The sequence below is a fragment of the Eptesicus fuscus genome, chromosome 8, assembly GCF_027574615.1.
Source record: "Eptesicus fuscus isolate TK198812 chromosome 8, DD_ASM_mEF_20220401, whole genome shotgun sequence".
NCBI lineage: Eukaryota > Metazoa > Chordata > Mammalia > Chiroptera > Vespertilionidae > Eptesicus > Eptesicus fuscus.
This window is the reverse complement of record NC_072480.1, coordinates 96,948,260-96,965,945: the sequence shown is the minus strand read 5'-3', so window position 1 is coordinate 96,965,945 and position 17,686 is coordinate 96,948,260. Positions and strand designations below refer to the sequence as shown.

Sequence of the window (17,686 nt, the reverse complement as noted above, 5' to 3'; positions counted from 1 at the left end):
GGCCAGGGCCCTAACCAAGGGCAAAGGGGGTGAGTTCAAAACAAGCTCAAATTCCATGTACAGCCAGCGCAGGCCTTTTCCAGTCTCTAAGGAAGAGGTTTTCAAAAACAACACACACACACACACACACACACACAACCTTTAATGTATTTTTTAACTTAACATAAAATGTATTATTTTCTTACTTTATTTGTATTGTTGACACTATTACAGATGTCTCCATTCCCCGTCCCTTTGCTCACAACCTCCACCCAGCCCCCAACCCCCTAAAATTTATAGTTGAACCATTTGAAAACTGTTTTAAAATCGCAGGAAACACACACAACATAAATCTGCCGTTTTAAGCCTCTGATAAGCGAACAGTCCCGTGGCGTTAGTACATTCACATTGTCATGCTACCACCACCGCCATCGCCTCCAGAACTTGGTTCGTGTTTAGGTTGGGTTGTTGTTGCTTAATTGTAGGAGTTCTTTATGTTCTGGAGATTACATTTCCAGAAGTTTCAGCCAGTGTCCTCTTAGGCTTGGCCTAGGTTGATCTTATTAAGATATATTCATTTCTCCTTTTTGCCCAAGGCACGAGTCTAGGCTCACCAGTGGGACAAAACCAAGCCCTCTGCGCACGCCCCAGGCACACAAGCTACTCACACATCCCTCAACATGCCCGCACCCTCATTCCCCAAGGCTCCGGGACAGCCGCTACCCGGGCCTTCTTTCCCCAGCCATCTCCACCCTGCAACGTTTGATTATTTTCCTTTTATTTAATATTTATTTTAAAAATTTAATTATTTTTTAAAATATACTTTTATTGATTTCAGAGAGGAAAGGAGAGGGAGAGATAGAAACATCAATGATAAGGGAGAATAATTGATCGACTGCCTCCTGCATGTCCTACACTGGGGATCAAGCCCACAACCTGGGCATGTGCCCTTGACTGGAATCGAACCTGGGACCCTTCAGTCTGCCAAACTGGCTAGGGCTTGATTAACTTTTCAAAATCCATCTCAAACACAAGTCTTCCCCACTCCCATTCAGAATAATTTCTTTTTATTTCTGGAGTAGTTGGTCTTCAAACTTTTCGGTCCAACAAACCCTGAAAAGATTTTGTCTAGGCCCTGGCAGGTGATCACGTTGACACTCCCACTTTTTAAATCATGTTTAAATAGTTGCATAAGATTTCATTTCCAGATTATTATACAACAGGTAGTTTAAAATATAGATTATATCTCTCATAAAAGGAATCTAAACAGCATTGCAATTTGATCTTTGCCTTTAGCCATTTAAAAAAAAAGCAAGAACAAGCTTTCCTTTAATAGGAACAGAATGAAAGGGATAGAAAGCAGCGAGGGTAGATGTAGGCGGGTTCCAGAAAGAGAGCCGGCCTCTACTTCTCTGATCACGGTTTGGGGCAGCAGCAAAGCCACAGACGGGGTGTCTGAGGGCAGAGAGGATGTGTCCCCTGCCCTCCTCGTGCCCCAGGGAGGCCCCCAGGTCCCAGAGAAGAGATGGCTGTGGGATGGGCTCGACAGCGGCAAAACGTTCCCTACCCCTCCGCATGTCACAGAAACAGCAGAATGATGCTTGCGTGCCCACGAGGAGCCCAGAATCCAGGGAGAGGACCCCCCAACTGGAATGAAAAGGAAACTTTTTCTGTAATGACCCGTGTAGACCAAAGGACAGGGGCCAAGCAGGCAACGCCTGTCTAAGCAGATGCCTGTGTGGACAGACGACACCGAGGCCTGGCGACGCTCCTCCCGCCTGGACGCCTTGGAATCCTGCATGACCCCTGGCAGCCCCCACCCAAACCCGGACACAACCTCAGCAAAGGGCTGGACGAGATCTAGCTTCTAATGTAATGGTGATGGTGCAATGGTGGCTTGAAAGGTGAAGTGCTATGGGTTAAAGAAGAATAAAGCTACATTTCTTACACATCGCAGTGAACGAGAATAAAACGTACTGAGAGACAGACTCACCACAGATGTATAGGACACTTATTCTTGCTCCTCTCATTAGACCTGATTCTTGCTCCTAGAATGGGGGTCGTAACTGCATTAAATGTAAAATGAAGTGCTTACACACTAGTGTTTGTGGAATAAGTGTGTGTGTGTGTGTGTGTGTGTGTGTGTGTGTGTGTGTGTGTGTGTGGTTGTGATATATGTAAAGAACCATTTTGGTTCTGGACAACTCCACCAATATTTCTACTGTTTGAGCTGATCAATTTATGCCCTTTTTGGTTTTATTTTGGAATCACACTTAAAATGCCCTCCTGAGTGTTGGAAAGAAAGTATGTTCACTGAGGGAGAAAATAACTTAGCAAAATAAAAGGGGAAAATGGAAACTGGAGAAGACACAGAAATAGTAACGTTATGAAGGGAGCCATGAGGAGAATGCCCAGCATGCGGGGAACCAGAGGCAGCAGCAGGCCAGCTCAAGTCCACCGGGCCTCGGAGGCTGCCGGAGAGCAGCCGACGGGCCTGGAGCCAGCACAGGCCAGAGCCCCAGGTTCCCAGACTTAAATGCATTTCGTAAGGGGGCTTTCAAACCCAATTAAGTGGGGCCGGCGTTCTACTAGCGTCAAGTTAAGCTTTCAGTTGAAATCCGAGGCCTGAAAGTTGACTCATTCCCATGTCTTGATGAAAGCATTCGACAAAGGGGAAGCAACAACAAAGCACTTGTATGTCTCTAGAATTCCCAAGCAGGTGAGCTTGTGGGCCCGAGATGGCACTGTTTACAGTACAGCCACCCCCGCTGTGGGTTCTCTCGAGTTCTGAGTTTTGAGAGAGCACTGTGCAAAATTGCCGTGTCATGGACCTCGAGTCAGGTCTTGGGTAAGCTGCCTTGTGTTGGAGAGGTGCCCGGACAATCCTATCTAATAAAGAGGAAATATGCTAATTGACTGTCACACCCTCACAAAGATGGCAGTGCCCCACAGCCAATAAGGAGGAATATGCTAATTAACTGTCACACCCTCAAAGATGGCAGCACCCAGTCCTTTCAGCCCTGCTGGAGTCCCCCAGTCCCCTCAGCCCCCCCAGCCACCCAGGGCCGGCCCGAGGCACAGGCAAGCCTCGGATGTCGGCTGCCCAGCCGCCCAGGGCCGCCCGAGGCTCAGGTAACCAGGGCTGGCCGAGGCTTGTGCTGCCAGCAGTAGCAGCAGCAGAGGTGTGATGGGGGTGTTGCCTTCCCCTGATCGCCAGGTCACCTCCCACCTTTGAGGGATCCCACCTGCTCCAGAGCATGAATTTTCATGCACCGGGCCTCTAGCGTAGACATAAGAAGAATGCACACTCCCAGGCTTGATGTGAGAATCCCACATGGGAAGAGGGGTCGGTAAGAGTTCTCCGAGTACCTCGCACCAAGTACCTCGGTCGTAGAAATCTGTGCTGCTTTAGACGGACTCACAGGGATGAACGTGGTTCCACGCGTGTATCGAGTGGGAAGCTATTGCCTAGAGGTTTCCTAGGCGCCCATTTTCTCTGTAAATGACACGAAGGTTGGGTGATAAGGTGGAAAAAACGGAGAGATACAAGTTCTGTGTAACTTGTCAGCATGATAATGGTCACATTAAGGGAAGGGAAAACGGTGTACACCTACCTTATGGTCCATCATGCCAGCACCAACATGGTCAGAAAACTGTGAGTACGTCTGTGATAAATGAGGAATTTTCCAAGTTAAAGTCGTCATTCTCTCCTGTAAGGGGAGACTCGTGCTAGGTGAATGTTTTAGGAACTCTCTGAACACGGGCAGCGGCTCATCACTGATGGGGAAATACAGGCTTCAGGGTTGTACCACACGGATGGGAAAGTGTCTGACCATTTGGTTTTGGTGGCTGTGGCCGCTGTCTAGCGTGGACTTCTTGCCCTTTCCCGTTTGCACACAGTCCAGAGGAGGTCTTCCCAGAACCAGAGCTTTTTATGGTGACGCGTGCCTGCGACTCTCTTTGTTCCTTGCCTGCCTTGTGACTTGCGCTGTGGACTGACTTTCCCCGAGGAGCATGGGAAACATCTGTCCCCAGTTGACAAGACCTTTATTTATTAATTTCCTCCAGAATCACGTCCAAATGGCCTCTTCCTGGCGTCTGTGTTTCTGGTCTTGAGTTACACTCTGGAAAACATTAGCTAAGACCTGCACATTGCCAGGTGCTGTGGGTGGGTGGGTGGGTGGAGATCATAAAGGTGCAGCACAGGTGTGCCGTTCTCCAGCACGTGAGAGTCGGGCTCGTGTCCCCGCTGATCCATGACAAACATGTTCCTGCTTGATCATGTTTCCTTCCCGTGGACTATCATGTCCTGTCTACACCACGCTCCAGACCCCCACGGAACTAGCAAATGTTTCCCTTTGTCACTAAACTTTCTCCGCCACGTTAGCCCTCCCTCATCTTTTGTTCTGAAATTTCCAAGCAACCAGACCCTCCTCCACACAAGGAAGCAAGGTCATATTATCATCTTTTTAAAAAAATATACTTTATTGATTTTTTACAGAGAGAGAGAGAGTTAGAAACATCGATGAGAGATAAACATCTATCAGCCGCCTCCTGCACACCCCCTACTGGGGATGTGCCCGCAACCGAGGTACATGCCCTTGACTGGAACTGAACCTGGGACCCTTGAGTCCGCAGGCCGACACTCTATCCACTGAGCCAAACCGGTTAGGGCCATATTATCATCTTTAATGTTTGAGTTTCTTTCTGATATATTGGTCTCATATCTCCAATGCAGACTGTACAATTTTTCCCAACAGTACGGGACCTCACTAGGCATTTGTTTGGTGAGTGATAATGGCAGACTCCTCTTTAAAATGATCAAACAACAACAACATACCTGCTCCCTGTCTAATACAATAGTATTTATTCCTCTTCTTTTCTGTAGTTCCAGTGGGATTTATGGGAAGGTGTGCTCAGTCGGCCATCTTTATCCCTAAGTCTAGGTCACTTCTCCAACATCACCAGCTCTGAGGTGGTGAGGCCAGGACCCAACCTGATATTCTGACTCCAAGCCCAGTGTTATTTCCAGCACAGCACACCCCTTTAGTAACAGGATGGAACTCTAGATTTTCATAGTCTTTGGTAGTCAGTAAGGACATACATGGAATTCTAGAACGGACGGCATTATTTCTGCCGGAGTGTAGGAGTTTTCCAGCTGTCCAAATTCTGTTCTCAAAGGCGTGTAGACATTTGAATATCTACCCCGGAAGCTGTGTGGCTGGAGAAGGGAGGAGAGTGACCAATGGCTTGTGGGCAGATGTGTGGAGATGGAGAGTAGAGCTGTGAGCTACTTAGAGCAGCCTTTTTTTTTTTTTTTTTTTTTGCCAGGCATGGTCTAATCCTGGAGCCAACATCTGGCTTCTCCAGAACCATCGGAGGCAGTGCAGTTAGGAGCTGAGACTGTGGAGTCTGACCACCTTGACGCGGATCGAAGGGCCTCCCCCTCCCAGCTGTGTGACCTTGGGATGGAACCTCACCTTTCCGGCCCCAGTGGCTCCTCCGCAGGAAATCGGTAGCAGGAGAGCCTCCTGGCAGCCGCTCTGGAAAGGAAGTGAGCTGCTCTCTGTCAAGTGCGCAGAGGAGCGCCTGGCTCGTGATAGGTATGAAGTAGGTGTTTGTTTAAAAATAAAACAAAGCAGAAAACATGGAGTTGTTTGTGGATTTTGTTTTTCATAAATGGCATAGTATTCAGTATGGCGTTTGCTTTTTTCCATTCAACGTGGTTTTGAGATATAGTCGCTATGACACACGTAGGTGTAGTTCTTTGCCTTTTAACTGCCGATAGCATTACATTGTCTGGATGTGTTTTACTTGGCCATTTGATTACTAATGGTTGTACCTAATTAGGGGTTTCTAATTTTTTGTTAGAGAGAATTTAATAATACGCTCGTATATTAAGTAAATGTTTTATTGAAAATATGCATCCCTAGGTTTTTTTCATAAAGAATGCTTTATGAAGGGATTGTTTACAAGGAGCGGGCAGAGTTCAGTCTCTCACGGGGACCCATCCTGGGGCTGCCGTGGCAGGGACTCCCTTACATCTGTCCTAGACCTCCAGGAGCAAGGTCACCGGGAGGTCGCCCACCCAGCGAGACTGGCCATTGGGGAGAAGGGCCTGGAGAGGAACCATGGCCTTGGGTAGAGGAACACAATACTGCCCATCCTGACCAGGATTCTCTCTCCTCCTGGCCTCCATGTCTTGCCAATTTCTGCCATTGGCCAGATCCAACTGGAAGAGGGCAGGAGAGCCCGCTGGCTAGTAGATGGTGGCTGGGCTCCTGGGTAGACAGCGGGGTGGAGGAGGATGGAGGAGGACGGAGGAGGGTGGAGCGGAAAAGGATAAAGTCCACCCCGTGCATCTGCAGATTCCCTCTTAGTGCAGGGGCAGCCTCCGAGGAGGGCGATCCCCGAAAGGGGAAAGGGGGGGGGGCGGCAGGGTGGATAAGGGCCTGGGGACCTGAGCTCCCACAGAGGGCAGATCTGAGCAATGGATGTTGCCTGCGGGCGGCGATGCTTTAACATTTAGAGTCTGACTCATCACATCCAGGAGGCATTCTGGGGCCACCAAGCAAAGATTTACAAAGGAGCACTTAGCTCTTAATTAAGGCGTGATGCCACAGGGCAGCACTTCCCTTTTGGGGTTCGCAGTGCAGGGGCCGGCCTGACCCCTCTCAGAGCCACGGCACTGCCTTGTGGGGCTGTAACGCCTTCCCCAGCTTCTCCGTGTGTGACAACAGCATAGCTACTAGACAGCTCTGTGTAGCTGCTGAATTCTACCCAAACTAGGACAAGTCAGCTTGTTTTACTTCCAATCTGTTGTTGTTGTTTTTTTAGTGTTACCCGTGGACCTGGTTAGGATAGACTTACAGGGGTTGGTGATTTATAAAAGGGACCGCGGATCTCTATGGCTGAGCTCCAGGAGCCGGGGGGGCAGCAGTGCGCCCACAGAACGCATCCTCCCACCTGCAGCTGGAGGAGCACTTGTCTGGGATCTTCAAGAAGGAGGTGAGTCAAGCCTGGGTTGGGGGAGGGACCCAGGTGACGGGAGCCTTCGGAGGCAGCAGGGAAGGAAATGATTGCACGTGTCCTCAGCGTGGGGCCTGTGTGCAGCTGTGCCGTGAGTTCCAGACCCCTGAGGGGCAGATGCCCCAGCCCTTGGCCGCCGCGAGCGCAGCACATGCAGCCTCGTCAGCGAGGTTTGAACATTTGTGAACGCGTGCGTTGCCCCCACTGTCTTGGCAGGGGTCCCCACACCCGCCCAGTCCTCACACAGTGCTGGTTCCTGTGGGAGGTCCCACGAGCGACAGTGACAGACTGGCTGCCCCAGCACAGATGGAGACCCGCACACCACGCGCTTAGTATTCCACAGTTTAAATCAAGCTAAGAAACTATTCAAGCTAAGAAACTATTAAAATATGTCCTCAGGACACACTTTATTTCATTATTTTTATTTTATCTTTGCTTTTAACTGCATTCTTGAGATATACTAGTAGTTTACATAGCATAACCTTTGCCTTTTACGTATATAATTCAAAGAATTTCAGTATATTGACAGAGTTGTACCATCAATACCATGACCTGATTTAAGACATTTTCATGACCCTCTAAGGAAGCCACTTGCCCATTAGAAGTCAACTCCCCGTTCCCACCCCAGCCCTCGGCAACCTCTCGCCCACTGTTTGTCTCCATAAATTTGCAATTTGCTTTTTCTGGATATTTTATATAAATAAGAAGGAACAATAGTAGGGAAAAGTGGCTGCATCATGGATCTCCCCTCTGAAATTTTATTGCTTTTTCCTTATTGCTTCAGCAACTATGTGATGCCTTGCACAAACATTGTTTATATTTTATCTAGCTTTTCTAGTAGTTCCTGGCAGAATCGCTGGTCTGACAAACACGGCTCCATCCTACCTAGAAGCACAAGGTCAGGGCTAGAGGTGGTCATTTTTACGTAAATCATTTTAAGTGCTTGTACCGAGCGATTTTTAGGATATCCAGTGTGCTCTATTGCTAGAAATGGAAGGCCCAAGTGTGCTTTTTCTTGATAATAAACATGTTTTCTATTAAAACATGTCCTCTTTACTGTGTGTGCGTGTATGTATATATATATATATATATATATATATATATATATATATATATATCCTACCTAATAATAGACAAATATGCAAATTGACCGTACCTTTCGCTATGCCCACGATTGGCCAGGAGGCGCGGGGGGGCGGGACTCAGGGTGGCCGGGGTGGCCGATTGGGCCGGCTGGTTGCTGAGCTCGCGTTGCCAGTGGTGGCTGGAGCTCAGCATCTGCGCCATGGCTGTGCTGCGGCATAGAAGGGGCCTCTGGGGCAGCGAGCTCACGTCCTGCCGCGCAGACCATCAAAAGCGGCATTAGAGAGATAGCACCTCATATAAAACGCTCTTCACGCACTGCCTGGAGTTTAGCGAGTAGTCATTAAAGGGCGATGACGATGTTAATGAGGTCGATATGCAGATGACAGTGGTAGGACTCCATAAAGGAACTCCTTCTCTTAATTCCACTGAGTTCTCATTGTACCGACCCTAGGATGGCCCTTCCTGTTCACAGGTTCAATACTTTTTCGTGTGTGTGAAGAACTTGCTATCTGTATGTGAGAGCATTTGTATTAAAAGTTGCTCTTTTGATTTTATACTTTATTGCAAACATCTTAATAATGGAACATTTGCATGGTTCCTTATAAATATTAAGGTATGTACATTTTTAAAACAGACATAATGCTGAACCTCGAATATGCTACAGTGTAGTGTAACTATCACAAACAATTCGTGTGACTTTATCGGGGCGGTCTGGGACCTACCGCACAATATCTCCAAGGTATGCCTGGATAGTCCTTCTCAATGAAAAATAAGCAAAACAGGATCTCTGTACAGAAACACGGTTAACGAAGTCTTCTTTTTTTAAAGCACAGTCGTACCTTTCCTGGTCAATTTCTGCACCCCGGGGAGGGGAGCTGTGCGGAGGACATGGGGATTACTGGGGTTCCTCCCAGTAGGCCGCAGGAGGTGGCAGATGGGAGAGGAGAACCACGGTTAGGGATTAGGAACTGCTGGCAACTTTTCCTGGTTGAATAAGTTTTAAAAAGCCACTTCCAAGGGCACATCAACCAGCAAGTGAATCCACTTGTTCCAGCAGGAGGTGGGAGGTGGGGGCGGGGGTGGAGCGTGGGGAGGAGCGACTAGTTCAGCTCCGGGAGGAACCCAGGTCTGCCCAGGGTCGCGGGGTGTCCCCTGGGGCCTCCCGGTCTCCCCTGAGCTCCGCCACCTAAACACACCCCTCCCCCGGCCACCCGCGCCGCGCCGACCACCTCCCACGTCGGACCGTGCGGATTCCTCGGGCGAGTCCAGCCGAGGGCTCCCGGACTCGGCGCCAGCGGCCCGCCTCCTCCCGCGTCTCCGCCCCCTGCCGGGCCGCCGGGCCGCCGGGCGCCGAGGGAGGCGAGGGAGCCGCCGCCGGAACGTGAGCGGCGCCCGGAGGGTGGCCCGGAGCTGCGGGTAACGCGCCGGAGCCCGGCGGCTGGAGCGGGCTGCGCGGGGCGACCTGGCGGGCGAGGCCGGCCGGCCGGCCCGGGGCACGGACGCTCCCGGCTGGGCGCGCAGCGGCGTCCCCGCGGCGGTCCCGGTCCCCGGGAGGCGGTGGCCGCGCTGAGCCGGGTCCCGCGGCGGCGCCGATGCCCCCGAAGATGGAGAAGTTTCTGCAGATCGCGCCGCACTCCCTGGCCATCGTGCTGGGCCCGGCCGAGGGTCCGCCGGGGGAGAGGTCCCGGGCCGCCCCGCCCGCGCCCCCGGCCCAGCCGCGGCAGCTCGCCCGGCACCACATCGGCTACGAGATCTTCGCCGACTTCAAAGCCGAGAACATGCAGCACTTCTGGAACAGGAAGGTCACGGCCGCCGTGGCGGAGACCTTCTTCCTGGGCTGGATCGACGAGCAGGTCCTGCTGGTCCAGGGCAAGGAGGAGCACCTGGAGGCGCTGCGCGAGGGCTGGGCGCGCCGGGCGCTGCGGCCGCCCGCCGGCTTCCACATCCGCTGCCTCGGTGAGTCCGGCCGCGGGGCCCCCGCCCGCCCCGCCGCCCGCCGCGCGCGCCCGGGAAGCCCCCGCCTCTCCCGGGCCCCGCGCGCTCCCCCCACCCCCTGCGCCTGGTCGGGGGAGGGGCCGGCGGCCTCTGCGCGCGCGGGATTGGGGAGCGCCTGGCACCTAGGCCGGGATTTGTGCCTTTCCCGCCCGCCTCCCGGCGGCCCGCGGAGCCTCCCCGGCGGCGGGGCGGTGCCGGGGGCTGGCCCGGTGGGGGCTGGCCCGGTGGGGACGGCCAGCCAGGTAGGCGGTGGCGGCGGCGCCGGAGGCTCGGCGGGTCCGCGGCCGCTCGGGGGCTGCGAGGCGCACCTTCGGATCGGGCCGGGGAGTGAGCGCGAGTCGGAGAGATCGGGAGAGGACGCAGGTGGCATCAGGTGCGCGGGCTCCACCGCGGGCGGCGGCGGCGGGCGGCTCAGGTGCGCGGCCGCCGGGCACGTCCTTTCCGGGGATGCGCGGCCGCGCCGGAGCTGGTGGCCTCTCCTCGCCGGCGTTTCTGCGCGAGGCCGAGCCGCAGAGGTCGTCTTCCGTGTCCCGCCGCCACGGCATCTTCTCCAGGTGGTTGGTGTGTTGCAGGAAGGAAGGGACACGAGGAGGACCGGGGAGTCCGGTCCGGTCCGGTCCTCAACAGCAGAGCAAACAGAGAGCCCCGTCGGGGACACTCGCAGCGCACGTGGTGTCGGAGGGGCTGTGTTTCACTGCGCACTTGATACGCTTCTCTGCATCCCGTTCGCATCCCGTTCGCATCCCGTTCGCATCCCGTTCGCATCACCCTTTTTAGTGTCGTGCCGTGGGCGTGGCGGCTGAACGCGTGTAAAGAGCCAAGAGTCGTGTTTCTCTGAAACGGTGTCAAGAAAGAAAGCCTTCTTTCTGGTGCCAAGGTTTGGAGATTCTTTCGTGACATTTTGGGAGGAGGTCCAAAGTTCAGAAGCGACGCGACGGTGCAGGCGCCTCCCCAGCCGCCCCCTGGCCGCGGTGCCTTCCCCCAGGGACCCGCTGTCACCCGCCAGGGCCTCCCCCCAGCACAGGGCAGAGCTACAGCGTTTCACGTGTTTTCTCGTGCTTGGTCTGTGCCCGCGGAGCAGAGATCTGGACAGCTTCCCCGGGATTGAATAGACAGAAACCTGGTAAGGCTCGCATCTTGTTTGTTCTGTAACCTGTGCCCAAGTTCAGAAGGTGCCTCAGGTTCCTCCTTTACTGACTTGAGCAGAAACCTCCGTGACGCCCCTGGCATTAAGTTGCTTTAGGAAAGGGGCCAAGATGAAGGCCTCTGAGGCCCGATCTGCCTCGTGCTGGAGGGCGACACACGGGAGGGAGGGAGAGTATCTGGGGTCATTGCCATTTTAAGAGTTTTCTTTTGAACTCGATGTTAACGTGTGGTCTTTGACTTTTTATCTTGGCAAATCTCAGACACAAAAATATAACCCAACCATATCAGTCCTTCACTCGGATAGGAAGCAAAGGGACTCCCTGGGAAAACGGAGGCATCCGGTGCCCAGCAGGGACGGTGCCAGCTGCTGCCCAAGTGGGAACTTGCTTTTGAACATGTGGGGGCTCAGCATCTCTCCTGGAATCCTGCTCCAGTAATGACAGGAAAAGGCTGAATTGTTTGAGGGAGTTTAGCCACTATGAAAATTCTATAAGGAAACCGCAATGTCTGCTGCAGAGGTTTCCTAATTTTTTGTTGAAATCTATATCTATATCTATATCTATATCTATATCTATATCTGTATCTGTATCTATATCTATATCTATATCTATATCTATATCTATATCTATATCTATATCTATATCTATATCTATATCTATATCTATATCTATATCTATATCTATCTATCTATATATCTATCTATCTATTTAATTGAGCTTTGAAATTCCAAAGTCTGGGAGTCACTGGTGACTGGCTCACAGCCTTTTATTTTGAGCCACAGTAGCCCTGTTGACAAGTTCATAGGCTCAAAAACAAACAAACAAAAACCACAACTCCCCCCCTCCCCACCCCCATCCCCAAACCAAAGAACAAAACACCACCCCAGGATGTCCGCAGAGGGAGCCGGGCTCTGGCTGTACTCTGAAGAGGGAGTGACATTCTGTGGGAAGATCCCTGAATCTGACCAGTTTCTTCTCACAAGCAGGAACCACTAGCTTTGATGCTTGGTTAGTAACAAAGTTTCTTGCAGCGTAATTTTCAACAGACCCCCCCCCCCCCCCCCGACTGTATCATCTGCACTACTCTCAGGGACTTTGGTGTGGTTTTGTGATCTTGGCTAATTATTCCGTCCGTGTGGAACAGCCAGGAAAACAGACACACCGATGAGCATTACTGAAGGCATTATATTCCCACTCCTCCAACGTGCATAAATTAATCAGTCTCCAGTCGTCCTCTTAAATAAATGGTAGGCAAATGCCTGTGTAAATGTTATTGTTCGTGTGGTAAATTATTATTTACGCAATCTGATTGTTTTCCAGGTGGTCTCTTAGAGAGGGGTAATAAAATTGCTCCGTTAGATCCTCGCAGTGAGGAAGGAGAGGGAGGCTTGGAGTTCCGCTCCCACCCCCCCTCCCCCCCCACCCCGCTCCACCCCGGGGTGTGCGCACCAGCACCTCCGAGTGGAGAGAGGTCTGTGCAGGCGCCCTTCTCGGCCCAGCTGCTGGGGAGTGGAGAGCCCACAGCCCACAGCAGGACGGATGGCGAGCTAGCATTTTGTTGGGTAACTGGAAACGTTTGCATTGAAGTGGCGTGCATTCCTGAGCCTGTAATCCCAGAAGTAGGAGGTTCCAAGCAACTGTTAACTTCCAGGTGGGGTCGGACGAGGAGGAGATGATTACCGGGTTCAGCAGGCAGCGGGGAGTTCAGCAGCTCACAAAGGAAAAGCCGCTTTCATTTGGAATATCCAGTTCACGACTTGGCAGTAACCTACTCGGGCGTGTGGGAAAAAGCTCAGACTTGATTTCCAGGACCGACCAAGGGGATGTGTGCGCGCAGGAAACGAGTAACCTTTCAGAGCTGTGCTGGACATTTCCAGAAAATTGCATTCAGTTAAACCCCGCACATGTTTAGCGAGTGCCTACGCGTGCCACCCTGAGATTCCAGAGGCAGGGGAGGCGGGCGGGTGAGGCAGGTGGCCTGCTTTGGGACACGGACAAGAGTGAAGAGGGTGGCAAGGGCTTCGAGGACAGTGAGCCAGGAGCCGTCACTTCTGCCTCCTGAGCTGGTGGAGAGCTTGGCCAGCGAGGAGGCTCTGAGCTGGGCCTTGTGCAGATGCGGGGTACGAGGGGTTCACTCAGAGCAGGAGAGCAAGAGCATGAGCCGGGGGGTCCTGACATGTTTGGGAACCGGCTGGTTTTGGGGGGTGGTGGTGTGAGAGAACGGGGTGCTAAGACAATGGAAAGGGTGGCTAGGGCTTGGTGTGAAGATTTAGAAGCCACTGGTGGCTTTTAATCAGGGAGGGAGTGACATGATTTGATCTTCCGTATAATGAGAATCTGGGGCCAGGGAGGGTGCTGGGTGGGACAGGAGGGGATTAGACGCAGGCGCGCCAGCTGTGGGAACAGCTGTGGGGAGGGATGACGAGCGCTGTATCAGGGACGTGCTCTCTGACGGTGGGTCCATTCCCATTGCCGAGGGAGATGCCACTGTCGCCGGGTGAACCCGTAGGCCTTTGTGTGAGCCCGGGTGCTCCCCCTGCCGGGCTCATGAGCCTTTAGGACCTGCCAGCCGTAGGTTCCCCAACTTCAGGTCTCAGGGAGCCTGGGGGAGTGTCCCTGACCCCCGACCCTCCACGGTTCTTTACATTTTCCCAGCTTCTCCTTTGATAGTTAAATAGTTGGGACCCAATACGCTCTTTCAGCTTTAAATCAGAACTTAGGTTTTACATTATCCAATTGCCTAGAACAGTGGTTGGCAAACCGCGGCTCGTGAGCCACATGCGGCTCTTTGGCCCCTTGAGTGTGGCTCTTCCACAAAATACCACGGCCTGGGCGAGTCTATTTTGAAGAAGTGGCGTTAGAAGAAGTTTAAGTTTAAAAAATTTGGCTCTCAAAAGAAATTTCAATCATTGTACTGTTGATATTTGGCTCTGTTGACTAATGAGTTTGCCGACCACTGGCCTAGAACATACGAGCATCAAGATTTTATTTCAATATTCCATTCCAGTATCTTTGTTGGTTTTCTCAGAAAGAGTTGCTCTCTTAAAGTGGTTTCTCCAAGGAGTAAAATTTTAAGACGCAGAATTGTGTTTATTTTTCAGAATGTATACTCCAAAATATTTAGTGTGCACGCCCCCCAAAAGTTGGTTTTAGTGACATCAACTTCAAATGGAGTGACTTTCCTAGATGATGGCTGTGATTGCTGAACGAGTGTTACCAAGCTTTTTGAATTAGAGATAGTGGTTCATTCAGCAACTGGGTCACCTCCCATTTTCTGGGGGATTTGTTCCGGGAACCAACATGGAGAACAAATGTGCTTGTACACTTGGAGGTTCATTCCAGTGAGGCGGCAGACATTTCAAAAATTAAGCCAAGAAATAAGAATTGCAGGTAGTTATCATGCTGTAAAAATTAAGCCGGTGGCAGAATAGAGTGGAAGGGAGGAACGAGATCAGAGCCAACCTTTGTGGATCATTTACTATTTTCTAAGTGCTTTGTTTTTCTTAGCTCATCTTTAGGACACCTGTACTGTTTAGGTATCATTATTTTACCCAAATGAAAAAAGTGGGGACCAGAAAGACAAGCACGTCTTCAAGGACACCTAGTTGGTAGGCGACAGGGCCCGGGGTGGACCCAGGAAGCGGGATGGGAGAGCCGGGGTTTGCGTGCCTGCTCTGTGATGCTTCCTCTCAGGAGCCTTGGGTGTACGAAGGAGGGGCAGATGGAAATCAGCCCGACTCCTTGGAGGAACAGAAAAGAAAGCCGGGGGCCTGGGGCTTGAGAACCACAATGGAATGGAAGGGGTGATGGGACCAGAGCTCAGAGGGGCGGGCCGACTCTGGGTCATGTGGGGCCTCTTGGGATTTTTTTTTTTTTAAATATATTTTATTGATTTTTTACAGAGAGGAAGAGAGAGGGATAGAGAGTTAGAAACATCGATGAGAGAGAAACATCGATCAGCTGCCTCCTGCACACCTCCTACTGGGGATGTGCCCGCAACCAAGGTACATGCCCTTGACCGGAATTGAACCCGGGACCCTTGAGTCCACAGGCCGACGCTCTATCCACTGAGCCAAACCGGCTTCGGCCCTCTTGGGATTTTATTCTGTGGAGGCAAGGCTGGCGAGGCGACGACCATCAGTACACATAGAGCGTTGGGGTGGGGTCTGTAGAATGTCCAGAAAAGTCTCAGACGTGGACCCTACTCTTAACCCTTTGCACTCGCTTGCTTTTTTCTCGATTCTTGCTACCGATGTTAACCGTGTCGAGTCACACTCCACATCCGAGTGCAAAAGGTTAAGGAAGCTTCCCTCTCATATTAAAATCTCAGGGCTGCCCTCGCCGGTTTGGCTCAGTGGATAGAGCGTTGGCCCGGGGATCAAAGGGTCCCGGGTTCAATTCCGGTCAAGGGCCATGTACCTTGGTTGCAGGCTCCTCTCTGGCCCGAGATCTGGTCGGGCGCGTGCAGGAAGCAGCCAATCCACGTGTTTCTCTCTGTCTCTCCCTCTCTCTTCCACTCTCTCTAAAAACCAGTTGAAAAATATCCTCGGGTGAGGATGAACAAAACAAACAAAAAGTTAAAAAAATACATTTATCAAAATCTCAGGGTTAAGTCTACGCAGTGAACAATGATGCATTTCAAGTTTTATTAATTTCCAGGTGGCCGTAAAAATGTTTTTATGAATGACCTCACTCCGGCTCAAAGAGATTTCCAGGAGAGGCGTGTCGGTTTCATCGCAGTAAAGCATTTAGGATGAACTTCCGGACCTGAGGCCTCGCTGGGGTAACTCCGAGGCTTTGCAGGGATTTGTCCCTTTCACCTCCGACGCCTTAATCCTAATGATGCTTGTCTCCCTCTCGAATTCGAAGGTGAAATTGCTGGGTGTCCCCAGCTTCTTCTTAAAGGGGCGTGACACCGGAAGGGCAGCTGTCTGCGTCTCGTGCTGCATTGAAAACACTCGGGTGCTTTCGTCCTGGGGTGGAGCCCATATTTTGGGGTAAAAAACTCACAGAGGTTTGTTAGGTACAAACTACTTGCTACAAAAAATTTGAAGCATTTCATTCTGCATAAAATACCTCACAGCGGGATGCGTGACCGCTTTTAAAAATAGGATTTCGGTATATGTCTGGGCTTTGGCATCGTCTCTCAGAGTTCGGAGATTGTGCTTGTGTTATTGGCCTACTCGCCTTACTCGTTGGTAAAACAAGCTTTCAACCCTTCTATTCTGTAAATCGCTGAACACATAACGTAATCGCAGGCGCTTCCTAACTTGGGGTAACTAATTATCTGGCTTGTAGTTTATCTCAGCGAGGAGGTTAAATAGATGTTCTGGTCAAGTACAGGCTGTAAATATAATCTATTAATATATAACCTGTGTATAGTCTATGTATAATGTAAGTTTATCTTTGAGAAGGTCAAACGCCAAGAGCTTTTTAACACACTGAAACCAGGGACATCAGAGGATGCTTAAAGCCACTCTTGATATTTGGGTAGCGATCAATCTCCCTTATGGAGGACAGTGAAATTAGACAGCGCCAGGGCCAGAACCAGAGGTCTCCCTTTGAAGAATCTGAGAAATGACCGAGATAAAGAGGCAAAAGGATTCATCCGAGTGTTGGGGTGTGAAGATGAGGGCAGACCCAGCAAAGAAGAAAGTCCACCGGTGGTGTGGACGCCACGCGGGGCAGACGCCAGGCCGTGAGCCCTAACAGCCCGAGAGCTCACCCCTGTGCCGTTGGTTTTCCTCTAAATGACAGCCCATCTGTCAACGTCGGATGACTTGTCTCCAAAGCCAGCATGTCACTGCTCCCTCCCAAATGCTGATCACATGCGGAGTGTAGACAATCCCTCGGTCTGTGAGGATGCTGGCTGATTAGTGGTTCGTCCAAAATACCTCCTTCTCATAAATCCAGGGCGCCCTGAAGGCTTGCCAGTGTCTTCAGCGGGTGGAATCCAGTCTGGTGGTTCCGTCTTCCTAGCCCGGATGCCGTAGCTTCTGTCCTCACAGTGAATTGGGTGCTGGAGGCTGCTGGGAGGCTGCTGGAGGATGCTGGGAGGATGCTGGAAGGATGCTGGGAAGATGCTGGAGGCTGATGGGAGGATGCTGGGAGGCTGCTGGGAGGATGCTGGGAGGATGCTGGAGGCTGCTGGGAGGATGCTGGGAGGCTGCTGGGAAGATGCTGGGAGGCTGCTGGAGGCTGCTGGGAAGATGCTGGGAGGCTGGTGGGAGGATGCTGGGAGGCTGATGGGAAGAAGCTGGCTCCCAGGAGGCTGAGATGCAGGGGTCCTCCACTTCCTTCCTGGGGGAACGTTGCTGCATCTTTGCACCTTCCTCCCTCCCCCCACTTTCCCTCCAGGTTTGGGGCAATTTTTCCTTTTAAACCTTTGCAACAAAAGATTAGGATTACAACTCTGACTTTCTACTTCTAAGCTACCTCCCCCCGCCTCTAGA

At 51.8% G+C, this 17,686-nt stretch overlaps 1 protein-coding gene across 2 annotated transcripts; it reads left to right on the top strand.

Moving 5' to 3' along the window:
• The first annotated feature begins 9,442 nt into the window (after window positions 1–9,442).
• On the top strand, window positions 9,443–16,491 carry LOC129150014 (storkhead-box protein 1-like). 2 transcript variants are annotated; one of them, XM_054720149.1, is made up of 2 exons: window positions 9,443–10,050; window positions 15,894–16,491. In XM_054720149.1, exons 1-2 carry the CDS (start codon window positions 9,687–9,689, stop codon window positions 15,989–15,991), a joined length of 462 nt encoding a protein of 153 aa, XP_054576124.1. In that variant the 5' UTR covers window positions 9,443–9,686; the 3' UTR covers window positions 15,992–16,491. The 2 variants fall into 2 exon arrangements, 1 of the variants encoding a protein (XP_054576124.1); XR_008556794.1 differs by lacking the exon at window positions 9,443–10,050 and adding an exon at window positions 11,062–11,212.
• Window positions 16,492–17,686: the final 1,195 nt, after the last annotated feature.

Bases quoted from the DNA above. Each gene is read 5' to 3' on its own strand.
- LOC129150014 (XM_054720149.1), top strand. From the start codon at position 9,687: ATGCCCCCGAAGATGGAGAAGTTTCTGCAGATCGCGCCGCACTCCCTG. The intron at 10,051-15,893 runs GTGAGTCCGGCC...ATTAATTTCCAG, and splicing joins CTTCCACATCCGCTGCCTCG to GTGGCCGTAAAAATGTTTTT.